General features: G+C 43.5%; 1 protein-coding gene across 1 annotated transcript in view; it reads right to left on the bottom strand.

The window, feature by feature from the left end:
- sntg1 (syntrophin, gamma 1) overlaps positions 1 to 21986 on the bottom strand; it is a 599108-nt gene that overhangs the window by 37777 nt on the left and 539345 nt on the right. The window contains exon 13 of the mRNA XM_068032645.1: positions 7834 to 7950. Coding sequence (XP_067888746.1) covers positions 7834 to 7950 — 117 coding nt within the window. The remainder of the gene's footprint in view (positions 1 to 7833; positions 7951 to 21986) is intronic.

The following is a 21986-nucleotide window of genomic DNA, read 5'->3' as shown; positions in this document are numbered from 1 at the left end:
GGCCTCCTTATGTACTGTAACCCATCTTTGGTTCTATGATTTGGAAAGAAAGCATCTGCCAACCATTGGCTCACTTCCACCAATAAAACTTCCTAGAGAAAAACTGATCCCCCACTTTACATTGGATTGAGTGAGTGCTGTAAATCACATGACGCAGTGCAGCTGCCTCCATTGAGACTCAGATCTGTCTAAAGAAGGCATTTTTAAAATCTTAACACAGCAGTGATCCACCACAGCAAGTATGAGTGTGGCACTGGAGCACTTTACTACTCACTGGACTGTACTGGTCTGTCCTATTCCCAGTCATTAGGGAGACTGCAACAGCCAGAAAACAAAAATGGCATTTCTCCCCCTATTTAAAGTTAAAGGAAAATAGAAATGTACTAAACTGTCATTGGTACAAAGGTGAATGTATCCCAAAGTTGTGAACTGTATGTACAATTGTTTGTCTTTGCTCTGGTGCTGTAAAATTTAGATTCTAAATAGAAACAGAGTCCAAAGCAGTTGCACGCTTGATCTGGATTGCAGAAGTTGAACTCAGTCCAAGCTCTAGGTCATGCGGTGGGTAGAAATTGATATTTCACCTGTAACCTGATTTCAAATAAGATCCAGACTGTTAGGAAGTTTCCTGTGGCATATTTAAAAGTTCATCATGAAATCAGTTTGGATGATCTTAAAGCAGCTTCCACAGAATGCATATATAATGCAAAACTGACCATAATTCAACTACAATTACCATCAACTTGTTATGCTCACCCAGGGATAACGCCAAGATGTAGAAAATTCATACTTATATAGTAGCTGGTATTCTTCTCTTCTGAGGTTGAAACTAAAGTAGAAAAGGCTAGAAATATACAGTAAGCTGATCAACATCTGTTAAAAAAAAACAGAAATGGGTTCTGATGTTTCAGGCATAGACCCTTCTTCAGAATGGGTTAGGATGAAGGGTACATATTGTTACGCCAATGTGCTTTGTTGAATGATAATTTTCTTTAATCCACTGACTGGAGAGCTGAAGTTATATATTTTTTTAATATCTTTTTGAAAGACAAACTGCCAGCAAAGTCATTCTTTCAGCTTAAGATGGTCACCTAGTTTGTAACATTGTATCCTACGTTGCAAAGGACTATGAGGGGAGACATAAAATGCCTGCTAATTTCCCAACAAGAACCAAGACCCAGGAATTTTACAGGAATTACATGTTCTTTCACCAAGCAGAGAAATATTGCTAACTGCTATGTTTGAATGACTGAGTGACTGTCATGTGACAAGCCCCTCTCCATCTGTGGTTTTAAGCTGGTGTTTTCTCTGCATAGAACATAGAACAGTAGAGGAGAAGCAACTGGACTCTGACACGAGCAGAGCCTAAGTGTCTCTCTCTCTCTCTCCATTCCAGCTTGAAAGCTTTCAAATCCTGTTTATTGACTGACCACCTTTGCATACTCCGTCTACAATCATAAAACCCATTGGAGGCAATCATCCACATTAAAGAGACTCACCAAACCAGTCAACTACCTCTTCAAAATAGAAGCCTCAAGCCCACTGAATTCAATTAGAAGCCAGGCAAATCACCAAACTGCACAGACTGTATATATTTTAATGGACTCTAACTCAACCAATCTACCTTTCAGTGTGTGTATGTGAGAGTGAAAGTTGGTGCATTGTTTATTATTTTTTAGTTTGGTTTAGGTACAGTAAAGTAAACCTCTTTCTTTGTTAACTCAAGAAAACTGTCTGATTCTTGTTATGATCATTTCAAGGAAGTAATCAAACACCTACTGAATTGGCCAGTACATTCACTTTAAGAAAGAATTAAACCTGTTGTGGTCTAACAAGGACAGGGGAAAGAGGGAAGCTCTTCAACCCCTCCTCACTTGACCGTAACTCTCATAATCCTGTAGTTTTTTTTTGAATATGCAGTTTGCCTTTAAGGCTTGCAAGGGATAAGTATTGTTTCAATTCAGTTTTGAGCTGGCAGTTAGTAAGACAGTTTGTAGTAACAGAGACACAGACAGAAGACACAGACAGCTGTGGTGTCAGCACTGATAAAGAGCTCTCAACCATTCAAACTAAAGGGATTGAGGTCCTGCAACAAGAATTTAGGGAGCTAGGTAGCAGATTAAAAAGCAGGACCTCTAAGGTTGTAATCTCTGGATTACTCCCGGTGCCACGCGCTAGTGAGTTTAGAAATAGGAGGATAGAGCAGATCAATGCGTGGCTGAGGAGATGTTGCAGGAGGGAGGGCTTTAGTTTCCTGGATCACTGGGTCTGTTTCTGGCAAAGGTGGGACCTGTACAAGTTGGATGGGTTGCACCTGAACCGGAATGGGGCAAGCAGAGGGTAATATAGAGCAGAAAGTGAGTCTGCCTGGAAGGCAGAGCAAATATAGACCTGGTAAGGCACAAGGGATAAATACATGGTTGGATTGCATCTATTTCAATGCAAGGAGTCTTACTAGTAAGGCAGATGAATTGAGGGCGTTGATTAGCACATGGGATTATGATATTATTGCTTTCACAGGGACATGGTTGAGGGAGGGACAGGATTGGCAGCTCAATATTCCAGGCTATAGAATCTTCAGGCGCAACAGGGGAGGGGATAAAAGAGGAGGTGGCATTGCACTGTTGATCAAGGAGTCAATTACTGCAGTAAGGAGGTATGACATCTTAGAAGGTTCCTCAAATGAGGCCATTTGGGTGGAACTTAAAAACAAAAAGGGGGCAATCACTTGTCTGGGTGTGTACTACAGGTCTCCAAACAGTCAGCAAGAGATAGAGCAGCAGATATGTAGGCAAATCTCTGAGAGGTGTAAAAATAATAGGGTAATAATAGTAGGGGATTTCAACTTCCCCAATATTAACTGGGATAGTCTTAGTGCAAAAAGCTTAAAAGGGGCAGAATTCTTAAAATGCATACAGAAGAGCTTTTTGAGCCAGTATGTAGAAAGTCCAACAACAGAAGGGGCAGTACTGGACCTAATCCCGGGGAATGAAGCCGGTCAAGTGATAGAAATGTCAGTGGGGGAGCATTTCGGGGATCGTGACCATAATTCTGTAAGATTTAAGGTAGTTACGGAAAAGGACAAAGATGGACCAGAAATAAAGGTACTGAATTGGGGGAAGGCTGATTTTAATATGATAAAACAGAATCTGGCCAAAGTGGACTAGGAGCAGCTACTTGTAGGAAAGACTACACCACATCAGTGGGAGTAATTCAAAGAGGAAATTGTGAGAGTTCAGAGCCAACATGTACCTGTTAAGGGGAAGGGTAGGACTAACAGGCCCAGGGAACGCTAGATGTCAAGGGATATAGAGGATTGGATCAGGAAAATAAAGGAGGCTTATGGCAGATCCGAAGTGCTGAAAACAGCAGAGGCACTAGAGGAGTTTAGAAAGTGTAAGGTGGCACTTAAAAAAGTAATTAGGAGAGCGAAGAGGGGACATTAAAAAACACTGGCAGGCAAGATAAAGGAAAATCCCAAGGCATTTTATAAGTATATTAAGGGTAAGAAGATAACCAGGGAAAGAGTAGGGCCCGTTAGGGACCACCGTGGCAATCTTTGTGCAGAGCCGGAGGACATAGGTGAGGATTTAAATGATTACTTTTCATCAGTGTTCACTATGGAGAAGGACGATGTAGGTGTAGAGATCAGGGAGGGGGATTGTGATATACTTGAACATATTAGCATTGAAAAGGAGGAAATATTAGCTGTTTTAGTGGGCTTAAAAGTGGATAAATCCTCAGGCCCAGATGAGATGTATCCCAGGCTGTTAAGTGAGGCAAGGGACGAGATAGCAGGGGCTCTGACACAAACTTTCAAATCCTCTCTGGCCACAGGAGAGGTACCAGAGGACTGGAGGACAGAGAAAGTGGTACCATTATTTAAGAAGGGTAGTAGGGACAAACCAGGTAATTACAGGCCGGTGAGTCTAACATCAGTGGTTGGGAAAATATTGGAAAAAATTCTGAGGGAAAAGATTACTCTCCACTTGGAGAGGCAGGGATTAATCAGGGATAGTCAGCATGGCTTTGTCAGGGGGAGATCGTGTCTAACTAACTTGATTGAACTTTTCGAGGTGGTGACTAGATGTGTCGATGAGGGTAAAGCAGTAGATGGATTTCAGTAAGGCTTTTGATAAGGTCCCGCGTGGGAAATTGGTTAAGAAGGTAAGAGCCCATGGGATCCACGGCAATTTGGCAAATTGGATCCAAAATTGGCTTAGTGGCAGGCGGCAGAGGGTAATGGTCAATGGTTGTTTTTGCGATTGGAAGCCTGTGACCAGTGGTGTACCACAGGGATCGGTGCTGGGACCCTTGCTGTTTGTAGTATACATTACTGATTTAGACGTGAATATCGGAGGTATGATAAGTAAGTTCGCAGATGACACGAAAATTGGTGGTGGTGTAAATAGTGAGGAGGAAAGCCTTAGATTACAGGACGATATAGATGGGCTGGTAAGATGGGCAGAGCAGTGGCAAATGGAATTTAATCCTGAGCAGTGTGAGGTGATGCATTTTGGGAGGACTAACAAGGCAAGGGAATATACAATGGATGGTAGGACCCTAGGAAGTACAGAAGGTCAGAAGGACCTTGGTGTACTTGTCCATAGATCACTGAAGGCAGCAGCACAGGTTGACAAAGTGGTTCGGAAGGCATATGGGATACTTGCCTTTATTAGCCGAGGCATAGAATATAAGAGCAGGGAGGTTATGATGGAGCTATATAAATGCTAGTTAGGCCACAGCTGGAGTACTGTGTACAGTTCTGATCACCACACTATAGGAAGGATATGATTGCAGTGGAGAGGGTGCAGAGGAGATTCACCAGGGCTGGAGCATTTCAGCTATGAAGAGAGACTGAAAAGTCTAGGGTTGTTTTCCTTAGACCAGAGAAGGCTGAGGGGGGACATGATTGAGGTGTACAAGATTATGAGGGGCATTGATAGATTAGATAGGAAGAAACTTTTTCCCTTAGCGGAGGGGTCAAGAACCAGGGGGCATAGATTTAGGGTAAGGGGCAGGAGGTTTAGGGGGCATTTGAGGAAATATTTTTTCACCCAGAGGGTGGTTGGAATCTGGAACGCACTGCCTGAAGGGGTGGTGGAGGCAGGAACGCTCACAACATTTAAAAAGTATTTAGATGAGCACTTGAAACACCATAACATACAAGGCTACGGGCCAAGTGCAGGAATATGGGATTAGAATAGTTGGGTGCTGGATGGCTGGCATGGAAACGATGGGCCAAAGGGCCTGTTTCTGTGCTGTATAACTCTATGACTCTATGATATAGGATTTTGTCTGTTTAATTATTATCTCTCGAAATTCTAAAAAGTCAAGCCAAGACAGAGATGTCTGGTAATTTAAATTGAAGTAAGGGAAGTTAGACTGTGACAATCTTTTATCTCTCAAAAACTCTAAAGTCAGATTGATCTGTTGAAAATGTTTGCAAGTTGTTAATTGTTGAAATTCGCTGGACTTCGAACAACATTCTGCGAGTACTTCGAACAACATTCTGCGGGGACTTCAAACAACATTCAGCAAGGACTTCGAACAACATTGGACTGTAAATTTGCAAGGACTCTAATTTTTCTATTTTTAAATGTTCATAGTGTTTAAGAATTTAGTTCTTCTAATTAAAAAGTTAATTTGTTGATTTAAAGACACCTGGTTTGGTTAGCCTCATGCAGGGATTAATAGATGGTATAATTTGGTAGGTCTTTCTTTAATTTGGGAAGTTTTTAAATGATATGTTAGCCAATCTGTGGAATGACAGGATTGAATTAACAGTGCGTTGGTCCCACCACAATCAGAATTGTATACTTTAATTGGGGGCTTTGACAGGAGCGGTCAGTCGTAACAATAACAATATCAGAAATGTTATAATCTGTTTTTTCCCTTGACAGATGTTGACCAACCTGCTGTGTATTTCCAGCATTGTCTATTTCTTTATTTTCAAATTCCAGCATTTGCAGTGCTTTTTTTACTTGAAGGCATATTATTGGAATAGAAAAGTGGAGCTCTGGTCTGCATAAAGCTTGTATTATACTTTATTCGGGATTCTTGAGAATGACAGTAGGTGCAAAAACTATACAAGTACTTCCTTTCCCAGCATTGGTTATTGTAACTTTAAATTCGCCAAGGATACAAACAAATAAAATTATATTTAGAAATAGTTACTCAAAATGATTTTTTTGTGGGAGGAAAGGTTACTGATTTAGAACTATTTTTTTCTCTGCGAGTTTGTCAAATAAATTCCAAAGAGCAGCCAATAAACCATTGAAAGCCCTGTCTTCGTGAAATTACCTGTTACACACTTTTGTTTATGAACTTTTGACCAAATCTAAATAATTTCTGCTTCATCAGTCAAATTATTATAATTGTGTTTTGAGGTCTTCCTGATAGAGTGGATTAATATTGTGTTGCATTTAGGATGACAACTTTTGTAACATGCAGTTATTTCTGAAGATACTTAATGATCACAAGCAGAGTGGCATGAAGGAGCAACAGCATGAGGAATGGAAATATATGAGATTCTATTTCATTTCTAACTAAGAAGAGGCTATCTCTAATGCAGCATGGAACTATCAGTACTCTGGAAGTAACAACTTAAACAAGAAATAATGGGAATTATAAGCAAATGAATCCATTTAACAAAAATCATTCTTGGGATGTAAGCATCCCTACTCGTCCAGAGAAGATAGTGGTGGGCCTTCTCCTTGAACTGCTGTAGTCTTGTAATGACAGTGTTCCGACAATAGTGTTTGGTGGGGATCCTTCTGAATTCCTACTTATTATGGGAACCACGAAGTAAATGTTCTAACTCGAATGACAGCATTTAATCTATCAAGTGTAAGTAGGCAGTAATGCCTTTAGCCTAACCATGGAAATATCAATATATAATGATATGTTGATCCATCAATCAACAACTGATACAAATAGCATGGCAGATTCATATTTTATCCATCTGTGTTGCATAACAATTACTGATAGATGTAGCTAGCCAGGAGAATAGTATTCCTATTAATTATCTGTTGATTACATGTAGCCACCGCTAAAAGATAAATATATGACTCGACATATCCTGATGACCCATCGTTTAATTACAAAGTGAGTAAAGGATTTAAACAAAATGAAATCTGTGCAGCAACTGGAGGGTCTATTCCAAATGATAGATTTTGAAACAACATATGTATTGTGTGCATAACAATGAAAGCTTTAACATTTAGGAAGTTCTGCTTTTAGAAATATAAGACAAGAGGCTGTTATTCACCAAGGGCTGAATGGTCATTGAAGCATTGCAGCAGGCTTTTATGAACAAAGGTTATGCAGTACCTGTGTTAATGAAGCAAGGATAAAGTTCAATGGATAGGTCTAGTATTGACATTATAATTGAGCCTAATTTTTCAATAGTTGTAACTGCAGCAGCATGAACAGGGCCAATAATAATCAGCTAAAAATTATTAGCACGATTTAATATTATTAAATATATTTATTTAAGAGTAAAATTTTCTTTGAATTGATATAGTATGTTATGCACTTTTATTATTCCTCTTGCTCTTTGCTTAAGGTAATTAAAAGACTTGCTTCAATTTACTTCTGCACAAGAAAAAAAATTAGACTGAACTTGTCAAAAGATAAATAAGTTGTTCCTTTGTCATGACCAGAGAAGATAAAATATAAAAATGAAAACCATAACTTAGAATTCATGTTGCATTTCATGCATTCGTGTAATATCTCATCATACTCAATAAAATATATAAGCTGCATATTTTCAGCTGGATACTAAATTAAAAAAGTTAGCTGAATAAGTCAAAACTGAACAGTATCACATACCGGAGGTGCTGTAAATTTGTATAGGCAAGAGCCTCTCACTGCTAGGTACTTTGGCGTATATAGTTTATCCTGCAGCGAGTCTGGTTCCCGGTCTTCTACCCAGCCCATGTATATTATCTGACAAAAAGAAATCAACAGTATTGACTAGTCTCACATTTTAATAACTCAAGGATGCTGTTAAAATGATGTATGGAATATTCACCTGAAAAGCATTTCATATCAACATCTTTTCTCTGCTTTATTATTTTATTAAAGCCTTTTAGGTGTATAATTATCTTGTCCGTCATACTGATTCATTCTTTTGACCTTAAGGTTATACAAATGTTTGTAAAACCATAATTTGTGTTTAATTCACATTTTAAGCTTCCATTCTTCCAAAAAACAATCCTTTAGACAGTTCTTAAAACATCTTTCACTTTATTCTCCACTCAGGCAGAGAGGATACTTTACAGCTGTGGAAAGATGTAATATTCATAAATGCTGTATTGTGAATCACAGTATTATTATGAGAAATCAGTGCTGTTCATTTTTCTAAAGGCTTTTTGGACCTAGCAGACATTGGGGGGAATGTTATGCTGGTGGCAGGGTCTCGACATTAGAGGAAAGCGACTTCGAGATCCCCGCATCGTCTCTTCTCCAGAAGGCCCGCAGAATTTAGTGCCAATCAGGCACTAAGTGCCTTTGAATGAGGTGCCCACCGCCACCCCTCCATTCCATAACAGAGCCGGAAAGCAGCCTGCATGGTTTTTCGTGCCTTGCTTCCCATGTGGCAACATGGGCTGCCCACCACATGGGTAATTGCAGTTGTGGCAGGAAGAGGCCCTTAATTTTTGGGTAATTGCCCATTTAAGGGCCTCAATTGGCGACAGGGCAGGAAGGCAATTCACAGGCCTTCCCGCCCTGGACTAAATCTCGGTGGAGGCTGGATGGTGGCGGGAACCTACTCCGCCACCATCCAACCTAATTTTATGCTCTCCCCACCTCCAACCCTGGCATGGGGTGACCTCATATTGAAGGCGCCCCTAGGTAGCAGTGATCATAATATGATTGAATTTTACATTTAGTCTGAGGGAGAGAAGAATGAGTCCAAGATCAGTATTTTAAACTTAAATAAGGGCAATTATGAGGGCATGAAAGTAGAGCTAGCTAAAGTGAAGGTTAAGGAATAGGTCAACAGAGATGCAGTGGCAGACGTTTAAGGGGATGTTTCAGAATACACAGAATAGATACAATTCAAAGAGAAAGAAAAATTCCAAGGGGAGGACCCACTATCTGTGGTTAACTAAAAAAGTTAAAGATAGCAATATAAAAGCAAAATACTGCAGATGCTGGAAATCTGAAATAAAAAAAGAAAGTGCTGGAAATACTCAGCAGGTCAGGCAGTATCTGTGGATAGAGAAGCAGAGGTAATGTTTCAGATCTGTGACTTTTCATCAGAACAGGCAAAAGTTAGAAAAGAATTAAGTTTAAAGGAAGTGAAGGTGGGTGGGGGTGGGGGGGGCGGGTGGTTGGTGGTGAAGAGAGCAAAAGGAAAGGTGTGTGATAGGACAGAGGACAGGTGAGATTAATTAACAAAGCTGTTATGGGACAAAGACAAAGAGCGTGTTAATGCTTGTGGTGAAAGACAAAGTATTGGTCCAGAGAGAGTGTTAATGGCAGGGGAATGAGCAACTCCGTCCACATGAACAAAATCAGGCACATGGTGAAAGAATAAAATAAAACAAAATAATAAAAAAAAAGGTCAATCATGTTCTGAAATCGTTGAACTCAGGATTGAGTCCACGAGGCTGTAGAGTGCCTAACTGAAAGATCAGGTGCTACTCCTCGAGCTTGCCTTAATGTTCATTGGAACACTGTAGCAGGCCAAGGATAGAAATGTGAGCTTGAAAGCGGGGGTCGGGGTGTTGAAATGGTAAGCAACCGGAAGCTCGGGGTCATGCTTATGGACTGAACAGAGGTGTTGTGCAAAGTTATCACCCAATCTGCATTTGGTCTCCCAAACGTAGAGGTGACCACATTGTGAGCAGTGAATACAGTATACTAAATTGAAGGAAGTAAGGTTAAAGCTAGAATCAAACTTAAAGAAAAAGCACATATTTGCACAAAGGTGGGTGGCAGGTCAGACGATTGGATAGAATATAAAAAAAAACAAAGAATGACTAAAAGATTGATAAGGAGGGAAAAATTAGAGTATGAGAGAAAGCTAGCTAGAAATATAAAAACAGATAGTAAGAGTTTCTATAGATATTTAAGAAAGGAAAGAGTTAAACAAGTGATTAGTGATCCTATAGAAAGTGAGTCTGGGAAATTAATAAGGGAAAATAAGGAGATGGCAGATGAATTGAACAGGTGTTTTGCTTTGGTCTTCACTAACATCCCAGAAATAGCTGTAAATTAGGAAATGGAAGGGAAGGAAGATCTCAAGAAAATTACAATCACTAGGGAAGTGGTACTGAGCAAATTGATGGAGCTGCGGGTTGACAAGTCCCCAGGTTCTAATGGACTTCATCCTAGTGTCCGAAAAGTCCAAAATTCCCAAGATTTGGGGAAGGTTCCTTTAGATTGGAAAATAGTGAATGTAACTCCTTTATTCAAAAAGGGAGGGGGATAGAAAGCAGGAAACTACAGGAGAGTTAGCTTAAAATCTGTCATAGGGAAAATGTTAGAAGCTATTATTAAAGGTGTTAAAGCAGGGCACCTTAGAAAAATTAAAGGCAATCAGACAGAGTCAATATGGTTTTGTGAAAGGGAAATCATGTTTAACCAATATATTGGAGTTTTTTGAAGAAGTAGCATGTGCTGTGGATAAAGGGAACTGGTGGATGTACTGTACTTAGATTTCCAGAAGGCACTTGATAAGGTGCCACATCAAAGGTTATTATGGGAATAAAATCTCATGGTGTGGGGGATAACATATTGGCATGGATAGAAGATTAATTGGCTAACTGGAAACAGAGTGTTACAACCATGTGAGAAGGGGTCTAGGGGTTCCCCCTGAGCCTTTGCCTGGTTTAACCTTAACAGGGTTTAATTTTAGAAATGCCGTGTTTTTACCTCCCCCTTCAGTGAATCCTTGTTCACTGCTCCAATTGCAAGGCAAATAAATCAGGCAGGTTTCCTTAGATTTAAGCAAGAAAGGTAGAAGTTTATTCATCTTAAATTCTAATTTGGCTACCAACTACGAATATGTGACGTGACCACACTAGCATGCATACATGATAAACACACAGGCAGATACAGAAAAAGTAGAAAGAATAAAGGAAAAAAGTTTGAAGCAATATCTGTCAGTTATTTACTGTCCTTTGAGTTCAATGTGGAGTCTTTGATTGACGGTAAGTCCTGCTATTTGTTGGGGCCCAGTTCATGCTTCAACTTGTTTCGATGTTGCAGTATTTTCTCTCTTGATGTGTATGTGTCTTCCATGGGTCCGGTGGCTTGGAAGGGGAGAGAGAGAGATAGCCAGGAGAGAGGCTTGCTTGATCCAGCTTCAGTTGCAAAACTGCCTTCTGTTCCTTTCTGTGCGGCACAAAATAAAAACTCAAGTTGGCCAGCAGGTCAGTCATGTGACTAACAACTTAACCACTTCTGCGTTTGTGGATTGTATTGTCTTAGCAGGCCCTGGAATGCGCTTCCTTACACCTTCAGTGAATGGTGAACAAAATCCATGTGGGTTAACTGACTCAGGGAATAGTCCATTGTCTCCACAAGCAGTGCCTCTTCGTATGCAAATGTCCTTTCAGCCCAAATGTCTGGTGATCTCTTTAACAACTCATTTCTTCACTCCAGCAACAGTTTAAAATTAATGTTCATATGGCAAAATTAATATGCCTCATTCTTGGCAGGTAGGGGTCTGCATGACAAGAGAGTAGGCATTAATGGGCCATTTCCTGGTTGGCAAAATGTCATGAGTGGTGTGCCACAGAGATTAGTGCTGGGGCCCAACATTTTACAAGTTATACAAATGACTTGGATGAAGGGACCGATGGTATGGTTGCTAAATTTGCTGACGACACAAAGATAATAAGTTTTAAAGAGGACTTAAGGAAGCTACAAAGGGATTTAGATAGGTTAAGTGGGTGGGTAAGGATTTGGCAAATTGAGCATAATGTGGGAAAATGTGAAATTGTCCAATTTTGCAGGAAGAGTAAAAAAGAAGCATTTTATCTAAATGGTGAGAAATTGCAGTGCTCTGAGATGCGGAGGGATCTGGGTGTCCCAGTGCATGAATCACAAACGGTTAGTAGGCAGGTTCAGCAAGTAATTAGGAAAGCTAATAGAATGTTATCATTTATTGCAAGGGGAATTGAATACAAAAGTAGGGATGTTATGCTTCATTTATACAGGGCATTGGTGAAACCACATTTGGAGTATTGTGTACAGTATTGGTCTCCTTATTGAAGGAAGGATGTAACTGCATTTGGAAGCTGTTCAGAGAAGGTTTACTAGACTAATAACTGGAATGAGCGGGTTGTTTTATGAGGAAAGGTTGGACAGGCTAGGCTTATATCCATTGAAGCTTAGGAGAGTAAGAGGCGACTTGATTGAAACATATAAGATCCTGACGGGTCTTGATAGGGTGGATGTGGAAAGCATGTTTCCCCTTATGGGAGAATCTAGAACTAGGGGTAACTATTTAAAACTAACGGGTTGCCCATTTAAGACAGAGATGAAGAGAATTTGTTTCTCTCAGAGGGTTATGAGTCTTTGGAACTCTCTTCCTCAAAGGGCAGTGGAAACAGAGTCTTTAAATATTTTTAAGGCTGAGGCAGATATATTCTTGATAAGCAAGGGGGTGAAAGGTTATCAGGGATAGGCGGGAATGTGGAGTTGAGGTTACAATCAGATCAGCCATGATCGTATTAAATGACGGAGCAGGTTCAATGGGCTGAGTGGCCTACTCCTGCTCCTAGTTCGTATGTTCGTATGTACGTATATAGTATGACAGTGTAGATGTTGAAAGGATGTTTCCTCTTGTGGAAGAGACTAAAACTAGGGGGTGCAGTTTAAAAATAAGGGATCCCCATTTAAGACAGATGAGGAGAAATTTTTTCTCTCAGATGGTCGTGAGGTTTTGGAACTCTCTTCCCCAGAGAGCGGTGGAGGCAGGGTCACTGAATGTTTTTAAGGAAGAAGTAGACACATTCTTAACAAACAACGGAGTGAAAGGTTATTGGGGGTAGGCAGGAAAATGGATTTGAGTCCACAAACAGATCAGCCATGATCTGAAAGAATGGCGAAGCAGGCACGAGGGGCCGAATGGATACTCCTGCTCCTAGTTCATATGTTCATATGTTCTGCCTTCTCAAGGCCGTCAGAGTGATCCTCTGGTCTTTTTAAAATCAAAGTTTCAGGAGACGAGATTCCCCGTCCCTTTAAAGATAGCCAATTAGGGGGCCGGCAACTCAGCAGTATCAGCAGTACCATCGGGAGTGGTGGCCACTGCCAGAACTGCAGAGGCTTCAGACCCATCCCAGTACTGGAACCCTGGACAAGAGGTGGGTGAGGTGGGGTCGCTGGGGCCAGTCCGGAAGGCCCCAGCAAGGGTATGCTGGAGGGTGCTCTTGCAATCCGGGGGGATGGGAGTTCCAGGGGTAAACTGGATCCTGGTAGGGGTCCTCCGTGGGCCACAAATTGCCCACGTCAGATCGATCACACCCACCCCCCCCCCGCCCCCAACTCCGCAGGGAGGGCACCTCATTTTACAAGGTGACCTCCCCATGTATCAGAGGACCCTCCCCGCCACCTCCTCCCCTGCTGTTGGTAAGATTTCAGTGGCAGCAGGTAGGGGCCCTTAACTGGCCGTTGATAGGCCACTTAAAGGCCTCAATTAGCCTCTGGGTGGGAAGACTGTCGTTGGCCTATCCCGTTCCCGGGTAGATTATTTGGCGAAGGGCCCTCTGTCCCAACGCCTCCTCGCCCCACCCATTGCAGTACTCCATGCCCTTCTGCCTCTGACCCCGCCTCTAGGGGCCACACAAAATCCAGCCCATGAAGTTAAATGTAGAATTCTAGAGGTTTCTGTCAGTGATTCGACACTGCTCCATCGGATCTGATCATGCTAAGTAACACCCCACTTGTAATGGTTAGCAAATTCTGCTGCCTTGGGTCCACGGTGACCCTTGATACAGAGGAAAAGCAGCGACCAGCTTTGGCCAACTTGCGAAATGTGCGTGAAATAACACCAAGCTGACCCTTAGGACCAAGCTGATGGTTTATAAGGCCTGTGTTCTCAACACCTTGCTGTACGGTGTGATACATGGGTGATGTACAGCTACCAGGAAAGGAAGCTCAATAATTTCCATCTTCGCTGTCTGCAGTGCATTATGGGTATATCCTGGCAGGACAAAATGTCAAATGTGGCAGTCCTCTCAAAGGCAGAGCTCCCAAGTGCGTTGGCACTAATCAAACAGAGGCGGCTTTGGTGGATCGGACACATTCGCAGGATGGAAGATAGTCTTGTACCCAAGGATCTTCTGTATGGTGAGGTAGCCTGGACCAGATGACCAGTGGGGCATCCAAAGCTCCGCTTCAAGGATGTTTGCAAGCGTGACATGAAGGTCCTAAATGTTGACTATCGCACTTGGGAGTCACTAGCTAGCAAAAGAGGGAAATGGCAACACATTCTGTGGACTGCCATGACGACCAGTTGCTACAGTGGCTTCACAACAGGTGCAAACGTCAATAACAACAACTGACAGCATCACTTGGCAGCTTCACGTGTAGCACTTGTGGCAGAACCTGCCTCTCAAGGATTGGCCATCACAGCGATCAACAAAGGTGCACCAGAAGAAGACACCCTACCTAAATGGATTGTTTGCTGTGTGTCAATCATCTTTTGTAGAAGGAAGGATGCCAAACTATAGAGTGCACTGTTGAAGTCCCTGCAAACTGCAATCAAGCAGAAATCACTGAACGGATGAGAATTTGCCCTTTAACGCTATTCGTCTCGCTGTAAGAAGCCTTGAAAACATTACACCTTGAATGAGGTGTAACTGGGTTTTTAATGGTGTACTAAGTTTATAATCACTGATGAACAGCTTCAATAGACCTGATAAACTAATTTTATATCTGTGAAATGTCAAATTTGTCCATTATGATAAAAAACACAAATTTTTAAACCTATACTTTTTAAAGGTTGTTTATGATATTTCAGCTTTTATCTTAAACCCATGTACATCCCAATCATTTATTTTACTCGCTGCAACATTTTAATCAAAGGTGAAAAAAATCAGTACATTTTACTTCCTGATTTGCAGTCAGTATGAATACTTCAATGTGATTAGCTGCTTACCCTGTTTGATGACATCACTGCTGCTGGACGCCTGGAGATCCCCTTGACTTGGCGTCAGATTCAAACTGACATCAGGAAAGGGGAAATCCATGCCACAGAGATTGCCAGATCTTTGTGGGCAGCTTTCTTCGAGGTCAGCGGCAAGCACCGCTGCTTCGCCGTTGGCCACGAAATCTGGGCCTATATGTAGAAATAAAGATTAGTTCAATATTGATGTTCAGTTATTCGATGCCGCTATCTCATTTAATAGGTATTAAATCCTGTATCTTTAGACAGTTACATGACAGGAGTTGTTCTTAATTATTGCCCAGGCAGGAAAGCTCAGTATTCCAAAATGCAAAATCTTAAGCTTGACATTCTTCAATTATGTTATGGCTGATATGGTGGAAGAAAATCAGGGAAAATCAGTTGCTGCCACATCCCCGTCCCGACCCGGAATTTCAGTGATTACCATTCCCCCACCCAGCCTCACCCCAGCCCCCACCCTCCAACTCAGGAGGGGATGCACCGGCTGCCCATTTACTACTTCCTACATGTAAAATATGTTATGGAGGTGGGACCCAGCATCTGGGATACAAGATCACAAAAAATTGGAGCAGGAGTAGACCATATGGCCCATCGAGCCTGCTCCACCATTCAATATGATCAGAGCTGATTTTAGGATTATTAGATTAGATTAGAGATACAGCACTGAAACAGGCCCTTCGGCCCACCGAGTCTGTGCCGAACATCAACCACCCATTTATACTAATCCTACACTAATCCCATATTCCTACCAAACATCCCCACCTGTCCCGATATTTCCCTACCACCTACCTATACTAGTGACAATTTATAATGGCCAATTTACCTATCAACCTGCAAGTCTTTTGGCTTGTGGGAGGAAACCGGAGCACCCGGAGAAAACCCACGCAGACACAGGGAGAACTTGCAAACTCCACACAGGCAGTACCCGGAATCGAACCCGGGTCCCTGGAGCTGTGAGGCTGCGGTGCTAACCACTGCGCCACTGTGCCGCCCAATTGCACTTTCCTGCCCACTTGTCATATCCCTCGATTCCCTGACAGAGAAAAATCTATCTATCCCAGCGTTAAACATATTCACCGATGGAACATCCACAACCCTCTGGGGTAGAGAATTCCAAAGATTCACAGCTCTTTGAGTGAAGTAAATTCTCCTCATCTCAGTCCTAAATGATCAGCCCCTTATCCTGAGACGGTGCCCCCGTGTTTTAGATTCCCCGACCAGCAGAATTAATGTCTCAGTGTCTACACTATCCAGCCCCTTTAGAATCTTGCATGTATGAATGAGATCACTTCTCCTCCTTCTAAACTCCAGAGTGCATAGGCCCAATTTACTTAGCCTCTCATCATAGGACAACCTCCTCATCCCAGGGACCAATCTAGTGAACATTTGCTGTAACGCCTCCAATGCAAATATGTCCTTTCTTAAATGTGGAGACCAAAAACTGCACACAGTATTCCAGATGTGGTCTCACCAAAACCCTGTACAGTTATGGCAGTACTTCCTTACTTCTGTACTGCTATCCCCTTTAATAATGGCCAATACATGAATGATTTTACTATCTTCTGCTACTGACACTACCAGTCAAAGAAACCACTAAAAGGGGCATGGTGTCAGTCCCTGGACCATCAGTGGAAGGTGAGAGTTCTTTTTGGAGGAAAGAGCCTGGTAGTGGGTACTTTTCCCACTCCTTATGCCCCAATCCCCCTTTTGTCATTTAATCTCTCATCAACAGGAGTGCTCTCCCTGGCCCCACAAGCTCCCTCACCATCAGACCATCTCCATACAAACCCTAAGAACAGACACCCCGGTTGGTTCAGACCACCAACCACCCCCCACCCCCGGTATTGGGCCCACGGCCAACCCCGGGATTGGACCTGCCTAGTTGTGATTGGACCCACACCCCACCCATCCGGAGTTGGGGATTGGACACTCCCCCCCACAACCCACCTGCATCAAATCCCCCTGCTGGGATCAGATCCATACCGAGGTCGATGATCAGACCCACCACCTGGGGTCTGAAATGGGACCCCCTGGGACTGAACCCCTCTCAGGATAGGGAGTCGGAACTACCTAGGTCTACAGTTTCCTCTGGAGTCCTCCCCACACGAATTGGAAACAATGAAGGAGTTTTATTCTCTCCCCTATCGCGGGTTTGGAGGTGGGGAGGGCATAAGATCGGGTGGGATGCTGGCGGGTGGTGGGGGTGGGTGGGGTGGTGTTTCCGCCACCATCCCTCTTCCACCAATATTTAGTCCAGGGCAGGAAGGCCTGTGAATGGCCTGCCTGCCCAGCCACCAATTGTGGCTCTTAACTGGGCAATTAACCAACATTTAACAGCCTCTTCCTGCCACAGATGCAATTCGCCATGCGGCGGGTGGTCCTGTTGCCACACTGGAGGCACGGCACAAAAAACTGTGTGGGCTGCTTCCCGGCTCGGGAGTGGGGGTGGGGCGGGTCCCTAATTCAAAGGCACCTAGTGCCTGAACAAGGGACCCGTCATCGGGAAGGGGGACACCTGCTGAGGGCCACCCACCACCCACCCCCCCCTCCCCGCCTTTGCTATCTCCCCCACCTCCCCCCACTTCCCCTGCAACCCCACTCTGAGAGACCCTTCCCGCCCTGACCTACCTGAGGCCTGGGTCCAGCAACACTCCTCGGCCTCAGGTGCAGTCATCTCCTGCAGCAGCCACCGCCTCTGCGATGGCGCAGCAGCTGCCCACCTCTGATTGGCCGGCAGCTCTCCAAGGGTGGGACTGTTGGCAACGGGGTCCTAGATCCTATGAAGGCCTGCCACTGTCCACCTAAGTGCCTGTTTGGCACTAAATTTGGTAGGCCTTCAGGGAAAGAGGCCACGTGGAGATTTTGGTGTCAGTTTCTCCGGATGTCAAGACACCCGCCGCCAGGATAAAATTCCCCCCCATGCCTGTCAATCAGGCTAACTTCTGTGTGGGGAACCTGTCGGGGCCAAAACTCCACAGCATGCAGAAAAACCCAGGTTTTCAAGTTTTGCATGTGCTACCAGATCCTTAACCCTCCCCCAGTGCATTGGCACAAAAAAAAAATCCTCCTATTCATCCTGCATGTCTGAGAGTATTAATATATTCAAAATAAAGTAAAATGTAGTATTGGTTTAATTAACAGACAAATACTTAATGGGTTTGAATTACATTTTAAAGTGTGCTATTAAATATTGCAAATAGACAAGGTGTTTGTCTGTTTGTATCATCAACACTAGTATCTAACCTATGATGTCTTGAGTTGTGCCATTGGCAACACAGAAATTATTTCTCCCACAGAAGAGTTACATTTCCCTAAACGTTACACTTATATCTCTGACAAGTGTGTCCATGATGAATAATTTTCAAATTAAATAATGCAAAGCTGGAAAAGAAAAAGGGCAAAAGTGCAACCAATTGATGTTGGTGTAAAATTACTCCACGTAGATCTGACTGACCCGCACATTCACTTCAACTTGCCTACTCTGAAAGGGTATTAAAAATATAACTTTAATCGCTTGCATAGAATAAAGCCTGGGTAAGTGCGACAGCAGTTTCCACTGGACAACATTATTCTAGACTTCTCCAAATAATTGGCTAAACTGATGTTTTAGCCCTCCATTACAAAACTATTTCACTCATCATAACCTGAATGCCTGGATTGCCATTTTTTTGCATCACAGGAATTAATGCCACTCAAAATATTGCTGCCCCACTCCAACTGTGTGCAAAATTTAGGAACAGGAAGTGGTGCATCAGTTCCTTGTGCTTGTTCCAGCATTCAATGAGATCATGACTGATCTGAATCCTAAATCCATCTGCCTGTCATGGCTCCATATCCTTCAATAACCATGGCTAACAAAGATCTATCGATCTGAGATTTAAAATTATTAATTGAACTAGAATCTACTGCTTTTTGTGGTATTGAGTTCCACACTTCATCCACTCTTTGAGCTGAACTTTATTATCCCACCGGCAGGTACGGAAAAAGGCGGCAGTCCCGCCTGTAATATTAGCGGCCATGCCGCCGTGATTACACGGTGGGCGGACAGCCCCCCAGTCACGTGGAGGGGGCGGCAGTTTCGACGCCGTTGATGGCGTTACCTGATGTTACAGCAGGTGCTGGCACCATCTTTAAAAGACTGACAGCCCTGCATTTACTCTCTGCATTCTTTCTGCATCAGGTTCCTGAGGCGAAAAGTCTGTGCTCTTTAAGACATTACTTTATCTGCAAGCAGCCCCCCTGAGCATCATTATAACAATGGCAGATGTATGATCAAGGGTGGCACCACGCTTCAGTGATTCCTCTCTGCTGATTCTCCTCCAGGCTGCAAGGGGAAGGCGGGAAGTCCTTTTCCCCAGCGATGGTCCTCCCACCTGGCCAAGCATGTCTGGATAGAGCTCGCAGAGGAGGTTAGTAGCCGTGGGGTCAGCAGTCGTAACTGGGTGCAGTGCAGGAAGAGGATCAATGGCCTCCTATTCTCAGCCAAGGCTTCAGATTAAAGGCATGCTCGGGTATAAAATTAAAACCTGACTTGGGCCCGACTCGACCACAGCCAAACCTAACCAGACTGGAGCCCGAGTCCTTTAATTTTTTTTATGCCAGACCCAAATATCACAATTAATTTAATAATATCAAACATATTATTGAAACAGAAAAAATGCATTTGTTTATAAAACACTGAGCCAGTACAGTGCAGCCCGACCTGACCCAAGCCTGAATGCTGGACACAAAATATAGACCCTACCCGACCCAAACCTGACACATGTAGTCGGATGTAGTCGGATTTGGGTCGGGTAGCTAGGCTTTACTTCAGATAACTTGTTGTGATATGCTTGCCCACAAGCATAATGTTAGAGCCATTCAATAATAGGAAGGTCATAGCAAAACGATGGCAGATGACTGACTGCAGAAGTGAGCCCCGTCTCCCTCATTTCCAACTCAGTCTAATGAGACCCATGACAGGTAGAGTCAGTATGAGAGAAGACATCCCCCAGGTGCTGATGAGGGACCCATGTTAGTACTTACGTGATGTAGCTACCTTTGCAACTTGACAATAGCTGCATCCTTGATCTTTCAGGAGAAAAGGGCTCGCAACAGCAGGGAAGTGACCAGCAGGAGCAATGGTGGGGTGCCCAACCTGTGGCTTTCATATCAAGGCGAAGAGGAGGCACTCGAGTTATCCGGGAGCAAGGAGCACATGCCATATCTGACATCAAGCTCAGGGTCCCGGCTGAAGAGGATGATTTTTGCCAAACAAAGAAATTACATTTTATTGAGATACGCAATGCTGTCATCATTGGGACATGTGTACCACAACGCCTAAATGTCTGTTCTTTACATTGTATCTTACAGGGTGGCATTCGCAAATGATTCCAGACAATAATCTTATGATGACAAACTCTGAGGCCGAGGAACACTTAGAGGAAGCACTGTCCCATGAGTGTGGACATGGGTTCCTCAGCCCCTAAGTCCAGCTCCAGCAGACGCAATGCCTGAGGACAGTCCTGCACCAGTGCAGGAAGCCTTCAGGCAGCTGGGGCCCACCAGGTCTCAGGCAACTAGAGGATGACTGTGGAAGTAATCACATGCCAAGGGGCAGCTTGATCAGCAGTCTGCTTCCATTCCAGCTACTAGCCAGAGATTACACCGCAAGCGAGCGCCCACAAACAAAAAAAGACACCTTGACACATAGGGGCATTCATGGGTGAGACAGATACGACATGTTTACTTTAATTAAATGTGCTTTTCTGCCAATCATCAACCTCTATTGTTTGAAAACCACATTTGCCTATGGAGTGATTGTGACTCCTGCAATCCCATTATAAGCCTTCCAGCATTGCCAATGTGACAACTGATATCAATGAACATGGTCTTTCATTGCACGAATGATGTCACATGGATACTGGGTCAATTTGTTGCTACCATTCATGCCGGAGAGACAGAGAGTACGGAAGTGGAGGACTTCAGACTACATGCATAATGGTGCATTTTGGTAGTAAGCATATTTATTGAAATTCATGGATAGTTAAAATGCAAAGTTATTGGTCTCTGTCTTGCCTCCCTTGCACGCTGCTCACCATGTCTGGCCTCCATCACTGTGCTCTGATCTTCCAGTGTGCTTGGCCTTGTGTGCGCTCTGTGTCCTCTTTGTCGGAGGATGTCACATGCTCTCGTATTTCTTCATCTTGCAAGGCCGCCCCCCTTTGTAATGCTATGTTGTGTAGAACACAGCAGACCACAACAATGCGTGTAACTCTGTCTGAGGCATACTTAAATGCTCCACCAGGTCTATTGAAGTAGCGGAACAGTATCTTCATCATACCAATGGGCTGCTCGACGCTCGCTCGGTGGATCCATGGCAGATATTGTAACTCTCTTCAGCATCATTGTTGAGGTTCCTTTCTGGCGTCAGAAGCCATGTCTTCAAGTGGTATCCCTTATCCCCAAGAATCCACCCTTGAAAGTTAGTGGGGGAGTGAAAAGCAGTGGCATCTGGGACTGGCAAAGTATGTATGAGTCATGGCAGCTGCCTGGGAAGTGGGTACACTTTCTGTGGTTGCATACCAGTTGGACATTAATTAAATGAAACCCCTTTCCATTTATGAAGGTGGCTAGGTGGTCTGTGGGAGCCTTGCTGGTCACATGCGTGCACACCTTGGGCCCTGTGGGAATCCAGCAATGGACCCAAATCCAATGGCCCTCTTGGCCTGGATCTGAGGGTCTATCCAGTAGTGTACACAGTCATCGGCCCTCCTGAACAAAGCATTGGTCACCTCATTGATACAGCAGTGTGCTGCGGATTGAGAGACCCCATACATGTCGCCGGTGGATCCCT

Source organism: Heterodontus francisci, chromosome 5 (genome assembly GCF_036365525.1).
Source record: "Heterodontus francisci isolate sHetFra1 chromosome 5, sHetFra1.hap1, whole genome shotgun sequence".
NCBI classification, from domain to species: Eukaryota; Metazoa; Chordata; class Chondrichthyes; order Heterodontiformes; family Heterodontidae; genus Heterodontus; species Heterodontus francisci.
The sequence above is the reverse complement of the archived record's forward strand: the minus strand, read 5'-3'. Positions and strand labels throughout refer to the sequence as shown.